Source organism: Alligator sinensis, unplaced genomic scaffold, assembly GCF_000455745.1.
Source record: "Alligator sinensis unplaced genomic scaffold, ASM45574v1 scaffold647_2, whole genome shotgun sequence".
In the NCBI taxonomy this organism is placed as follows: Eukaryota; Metazoa; Chordata; order Crocodylia; family Alligatoridae; genus Alligator; species Alligator sinensis.
Genome location: NW_005841832.1, coordinates 2047038 through 2053932, shown reverse-complemented (window position 1 = coordinate 2053932; position 6895 = coordinate 2047038). Strand labels below are relative to the sequence as shown.

The window sequence follows — 6895 nt, the reverse complement described above, 5'->3', positions numbered from 1 at the left end:
AATGAAATCATTACTGCTGAGCTGAATTTTACAGAATTGCCTGGAATGACTCCTGTGCGTGGAAATTGGGCTTCACTGGATGATAGCCCTGGTTAGGAACAAATATGGGAAATCTACCTGTATAAAAATCCCTGAGCTGGGTCCAGTTGGGGTCAACTCTTAGACAAGCCTTTACTTACAGTCTGAGAACAGGCAAAAAGCACAAACACGGCGACTAAGATATCTCACAGAGAGGAGACTCAAGTCAGGTCCGCACTACATTGTGCTACTAGATCATACACCACAATGAAGAGCTCTCTACCAGGAACCCCACCTCTCACCCATCTGTATGCAACTGTGATGACAGAAAAGGGCTTGGGTCAGATTGGCATATTTCAGTCAGGAAGATGGTGGAGATAAACAGAGAAAACAAAACCCATTGGTTCTTCCTGAAGCACCTGCTTTACCAGACCTGCCACACAGCTGCAGCTGCCTTTGTTGTACAACTTTGTTGTACTTGTCAAAGTGTAGCAGGCTCTATCCCAACAAAACCTGACCAATCACTACTCTATTTAGGTCAGGGAGAAGCGCAGGAAGCAGTGAGGCAATCCATGGCCATTTGAAGAGGCTCCTGCAAAATGCTTGATCCTTGGGTTCCTGCCCCAGCCTGCTATGACAATCTGCTTGCCCACCCTAACTTTGGCTTTTACTCCATAGTTCTGCAACATCCATGGTCTGGCAGGGGACCTAACAGGCAACTCAGCCTGGGCTAATTGCATGCCTGTCCAGGGCTCTGACTGGCAGCCCTACCCTAGCTAGTGAACCAGGTGGGCACTGTGAGGGCTTCCTGATTAACTGCTGGGAAGAGCAGGCTCTCCATTTAGTTCCACCTGTACTCATAGACTGCAGGCCAATCGCACTTCTTCTGAATCTCTGTTCTGGGAGCTTCTCTGAGCCTCTACTCCCAGATCTTCAACTCCTGAACTTTGACTTGGCCTGTGACTTGAACTCCGGCCCTGCATTTCCCTTTGGATCTGTCATCTTTGCCTCTAATTCCTGCCCCCCTGATTCAACCTGCAGTTTGACTCCTGCCTTTCCCCAGTGGCCTAATCATCAGGTCAGAGAGCTCATGACCTGGTCCTTACATTTCCAACCTGCTAACTTCCAAGTCCTGACTACAACCCGTGTAAGGGAGGCTCTTATCCAATTGAGTAGGGATCTGGAGCTGGATGTGTTGTGAAAAGCACCAGAGCTTGAGCTGAGCTGGGAGAAGGAGGATGGGGGGCATGAGGAGAGAATTTGGACCTGAAGCAGGTGGGTTAGTAGGTAGGATCTGGGATCTGGTGGCAGGTGCTGAAGCTACTACAGGAGTGAGGGTAGGTGGCTGTAAAGAGGGAGGGGTAAAAGTTGATTCTTAGGCAGGATGTGTAAGGATTGCAGTGAATCTCACTCATTGTCATTACAACTTCCAGAAAAATGAGTCCTTGAGAAACAATGTGGGTTTTTCATTTAAACTTTCCACTTGAACCACAACTTGGTTCTTCTTTCCATCACAGTTCACTTGTGGAACTAAATGATCTTCTTCCATGCCCTGACGTTTCCTTGATATGGCATGAGAATTCTGGAAACACAATGCCAAGAAACAAGTGCTGACTTTTATTTTTGCTGGGGGTGTGGGAGGGTAGGGGGCACCTAAGATGATGGACACATAGAAAGTTTTACACATTTCAGGTGATAGCCCTTTTCCCAAGTGGGGCAAGGGCTCTCAGGCCTCCATGTACTCGACACCTCTGCCCTGAAGTTAAACTCCCTTGCATATCTTACTGAAGAGATTTAAAGCAAGCTGAAATGACAAATGTGGCATTTCAGGAGCTGTAGGAGAATTTAGCTGAGACAGATGGCAAAAAGTGAGATAAACCAAGCTTAGCTTCACTGAATTCAGCCTACTAGGTATTCAGAGCTAAGCAAATTGGAGACACCATGAATTCTAAGAAATCATTGCCAAGATCACATATACAATTTGATGAGCATGTGGTGACTGCATGAGCTTTATGTATGTCTCATTCACTCCACAGATAGGTTGGACATTTCCTCTAACTTGGGTGGTCAATTGCTCTGTTGGACAGCACGTCTGAGTCATTGCTCGCTTGGCGCTGGATAATACTCATTGATTCTAGGGTAAGGAAGTTTCTCTGACTTACATAATTGATTCCTGTCATTCACTAACTTGGGGTCTGTTTCTGGAGGCCTAATAGAGTTACTGATACTCAGGCTGCTCAGTTTCATCTGGGGGCCTGATTCCCAGAGGTGCAATTAGTGGCCTGTGCTAGGAGTCAGGCTGAAGCAGCCTCAAACAGTGCAGAAGGAACAGGATGGGCCTTGAGGCTTGGAAGATTCATAATACCCTCAGGGCGTGCACTCTAAAAACAGAGGCTGAGCACTGTGACACAGCAGAGCCACTGTTGCTGCCAGGTAGCTTGCAAAGTTCACTAGGCAAACAGTAGGATCTCTACTCTGGAGATAAAACTTTGCACAGGCCACTTCAGAGACTCATCTAGACAGTTTGCTCCTGCATCTCTTGTACCTGGAAATCCTACAGGGGAGGTGACTGCATTGGGTTTGATCCTCTCACAGAAAGCATCTGTGAAGAACAGACTCTTTACATGCCTACTTAATGCAGCACTGAAGCGTGCTGCATACACAGCTTGCACTGGATAGGTCCTTGCCTTGCTCCTGGCCCGTGGACACAGGGCTGTCCAGAATGGCACTGACAGGTGAGGGGAGCAATTTCAGTCTCTGGTGTTCCTAACCTCAGGCTACTCCCATATCATACTGGATTCCAGACTCTCCTCCATGACAAGAGACATTCCCTGGGACCCAGACCTATCCAAATCCACATGCGATCCTTCATCAGGCTTTCACTTGACAACCTCACTCTGGACCTGCTGGGGCAGAAGGACAAGCAGTTCCCATTACTGTTTCTCCTATGCAGTAGACCTCGGTGCTCCATGGAGGCATTTCCCAGATCCACCTAATGATTCCAGGAGATGCCTTTGCTGAATTCCGCTGATCAGGTCTGTTCGCTCTGTGTCCATCCTGCAGTGGTTAGGGACAGAAAAGGATGTTAAGACTGAGTTGGGTTTTGTTTGGTATGCCTGGCATAAGCTTTTTGGTCTGCACTCTGTTTCTAGCTAGCATCTCTGCAGGGGAGCAGGCATTCCCAGATTCCTGTGTACAATAGGGTGTAAAGGGGTCATACCAGAACCATTTCTTATTTAACAGCTGAATGACCTCAGTTCATTTAAAATCATATGTTTTGGAGGCTTGGAGATAAGACCCCCTAAGTGAAAACAGGATTCTAATAATTTTTCTTTTCTTACAAATGGGCTTTTTGAGAGATAACATAAAGTTTTACATGTCCAGCCTGGGGGAAAAAATGACAAATTTTACAAGCATCCTAATGCCATATTTTCTACTGGGAATGTGTATGGGATAGTGGAAATGGCCTGAACTTCCAGACACAAAGCCAAAGCCCTGAACTGGACAGAGTCTGGGGAAGTCTGGGGAAGGGACACTTGTGGGACATGAAGCTGATATGGAGCTCTCATGTCCAGGTGGGCTATGGGTAGTGGTTCCATTTTCATAGACCCTGGGCATCTTCCCAAGATTTTTTACTCTTTTGCTTTAACCCAAAAAGTTCACATTAATTTTTCCTGAGGGCTGTAAACATCCTATATTACAGGGTGAGTTGTGAACTCTTCACTAGGCTCATATTGACCAAGTAACTCAAGAGAACTGTGAGAGTGGCAGGATCTTTCCTGACTGTTCAACTCCAAAAGGTGCACAGTGGGGCAGGTGGGTATTCTGCCCCATATGTGGGGCTTTTATTCCTCTAACTGCCCTGTAGCTCTTGTTTTGGGGGTGATAACACTTGGGCAGCTCTCAATCTACTCTTGGTAGACCTGACTGGTCAGCTAACAGACCCTCTAGGATTTCCAAATCTCTCACGTGATGATAACACTGCTGGGGAGTGTACTGGCTGGTCTGTTAATCTGTAGTCTGCCTTAAAACCTCTCTTTTGATCCTAGTACTGTGCACCTGCCAGATTCCTTACAGCACACTCACCACACTACTCTGGCCCCACTCCACAACGTATTGCAAACTCCTGTTGCACAACAGGCTTTGCCTCCAGTCACAGGGATATGGTAGGGATGCTATAGGGATTCTTTAATTTAATGATTTCTGACTGAAAAACGGACTTTGTATTACAAGTAAATTTGTAAAATTATCACAATTCCTGATATGATCACTTTGCTTCCTCACATGTTTGGTGGCATTCCTTTTCCATATATTTAACTAAATACTACTAAGAGTATTATGAACATTTTTAGCCAAAAACCTCTTTCAATTTTTTTTCCTGACAAATACCTGAATTTGTGACAGTATATCAGTACTTAAAAATGTTGATAAATATTTCAGTGAGATATGGAGAAATATCTTATTCAAAAACATTTCCCATAAATATATTGTACTAGAAATCTGTGTTTACAAAAGACCTCAATAATATTAATTATTTTCATGATGTTATAGCTTCCTTAGCTAACTACTGTATATGCCAGCTAACACACCAGTGTCTCTGCATTGCATAGTGTCCAACATGGTTCAGTAGCTCTCCCAAGGCAATTGGCAGGGTTTGCATGGGGACTTGGAGTAGAACCACTCTAACAACATTTACTGCTGGTAACATGTGCAAGAGGGACACAACGTGCCTGAATTACCATTCCATCTGTAGTTCCTAATTTCTCCCATTGTGGTTGTCTCTCTCACGTACCGCTTAATGAGACACTAATGCAAAAGCTACCCCAAAGTGCCATGTGAAGCACACAACAGCAAGGAGTCCTACTGACCACACAAAACCTAGGATCTCTGCTGTCCCTTCCTGAACACAATGAATCAGTTCCGTATTGGTAAGTTCAGATGTTTCCCATTTAACACCACTCATTTCCTTTGATTTTCATGCCTCTCCACAGCAGCTGAGCCTTGAAAACACCATGGAAGGACACAACAAGACACTGGTGACAGAGTTCATCCTGCTGGGACTCTCCCAGCATCCCTGGGCACAGGTCCCATTCTTCTTTTTTATGCTGATTGTCTACATGGTGACTCTTGTGGGGAACAGCCTCATTTTGGTGCTAATTTGGCTTGACCCTCAGCTCCACACCCCCATGTACTTCTTCCTCAGCAACCTTTCCTTCCTTGACATCTGCTACTCTACCAGCTCTGCCCCCCAGGTTCTGGTAAACTGCTTTAGAGAGAAAGCTACCATCTCCTACAAGAGGTGTTTGGTCCAAAGTTACATTTCCCTTTACCTAGGCATGACTGAGTGCCTGCTCTTGGCTGTCATGGCCTATGATCGCTTTGTGGCCATCTGCATCCCACTGCACTACACCATCATCATGAATGGAAAGGTCTGCATGAAGTTGGCAGCAGCCTCCTGGACCATCACCCTCATCCCAGTTCTTATCCCAGTAGGGACACCACAAAAATGCCTATGTGGACACAATGTCATCAACCATTTCACGTGTGAACTGCAAGTGCTTCTCAAACTGGTGTGTTCTGATACCAGCGACAGTGAGATTATTATGTGGATCTCTGGTCCACTGCTTCTTGTGGTGCCCTTTGTCTTCATCATGGCAACATATGCACGCATTGGCGTGGCCGTGCTGCATATCCGATCAGCCCAGGGGAGGATCAAAGCCTTTTCCACCTGCAGCTCCCACCTGGCTGTGGTCAGCATATTCTATGGCACAGCCATGTCCATATATCTGAGGCCGCAGACCAAATCTGTCTGGGATCAGGACAAATTAATTTCTGTGTTCTATGGCAGTGTGACTCCCTTGCTGAACCCCCTGATCTACAGCCTGAGGAACAAGGATGTGCATGGGGCACTGAAGAGAACATTTGCAAAGGCAAAGTCTGTGTATATCTGACTAAATGTCTCTCAGTGTCATGATTCAGGACTACTGGCATTGTTTTCTCCTCTCACCCATCTCCTCTCTCCCTTTCAGGAGGCAGGAGTTCCACGTTCCCCACTCCTGGGAAGATTACCAATATTCTCCCCATCTCAAATGGGATCCCTGTGGGGCAGTGCCCTTCATATAAACTGGGGCTCCACAACTGCCTGGGTCTGCTGGGTAGCTGGAAGAACTTCCCTGTTACCTCTGCAACAAGTGTTGAGTGCTGGGATGTACATTTCTTTTCAAAATAAAGTATAGTTTAATCTCAAAAGTAGCAGAAAGCCTAGCCTGAGAAATGGGGGTTCAAGATGATGAAGGGGCTGCTGTCTTGATTCTCTTCCTCTATAGATAAGACAGGGAGGCAGTCCTTTGATCTTGGTGAGAGAGTGCCTCTTGCCAATGGGTTGCATCTGCCACCTCTACTCTCTATGTTCCTCTCTGGTTTCTCCTGAACAGACACTGTGCCATATGTTTTTTTTTTTTTGTTTTAGATTTTCTGCATTTAATCTTACCACTTCTGCTTCATTCAAGATGGCCCGCTGGGCTCACCATGCATGGAAGTAAAATTTTATAGTGACTACCACTTGCATTACTGAAGGATTGTTTACTGGGCTATATGCCTGTGCCATTAGCTTCAATTTGAATTTGAGACTCATCCACACGTGGACTATAAAGCAAACAGCACAAGAGCATTAAAGGAAACTGAGGGGATATACAAGGCCCATGAATATGCCAGGCAAGTTCCTCTCCCTGTTTCCTACCGCTCTGTCTGAGCATTTACCTCACACTTGTGTACTCCTACATGATAAGGGCTATAGAAGCCATAAGAACCACAGTGATCTCACACCATGATTCTTGAATACAACCAATTATTCACAGTATAAGAGCTAGACTGAAAA

At 45.8% G+C, this 6895-nt stretch overlaps 1 protein-coding gene across 1 annotated transcript; it reads left to right on the top strand.

Moving 5' to 3' along the window:
• The first annotated feature begins 5024 nt into the window (after window positions 1-5024).
• On the top strand, window positions 5025-5969 carry LOC102374688 (olfactory receptor 13H1-like). Its single transcript, XM_006015016.2, has one exon. The coding sequence runs from the start codon at window positions 5031-5033 to the stop codon at window positions 5967-5969; it is 939 nt and encodes a 312-aa protein (XP_006015078.1). The 5' UTR covers window positions 5025-5030.
• Window positions 5970-6895: the final 926 nt, after the last annotated feature.

What these genes read in the sequence shown, in the direction of transcription:
- LOC102374688 (XM_006015016.2), top strand. Translation starts at nt 5,031, where the DNA reads ATGGAAGGACACAACAAGACACTGGTGACAGAGTTCATCCTGCTGGGA.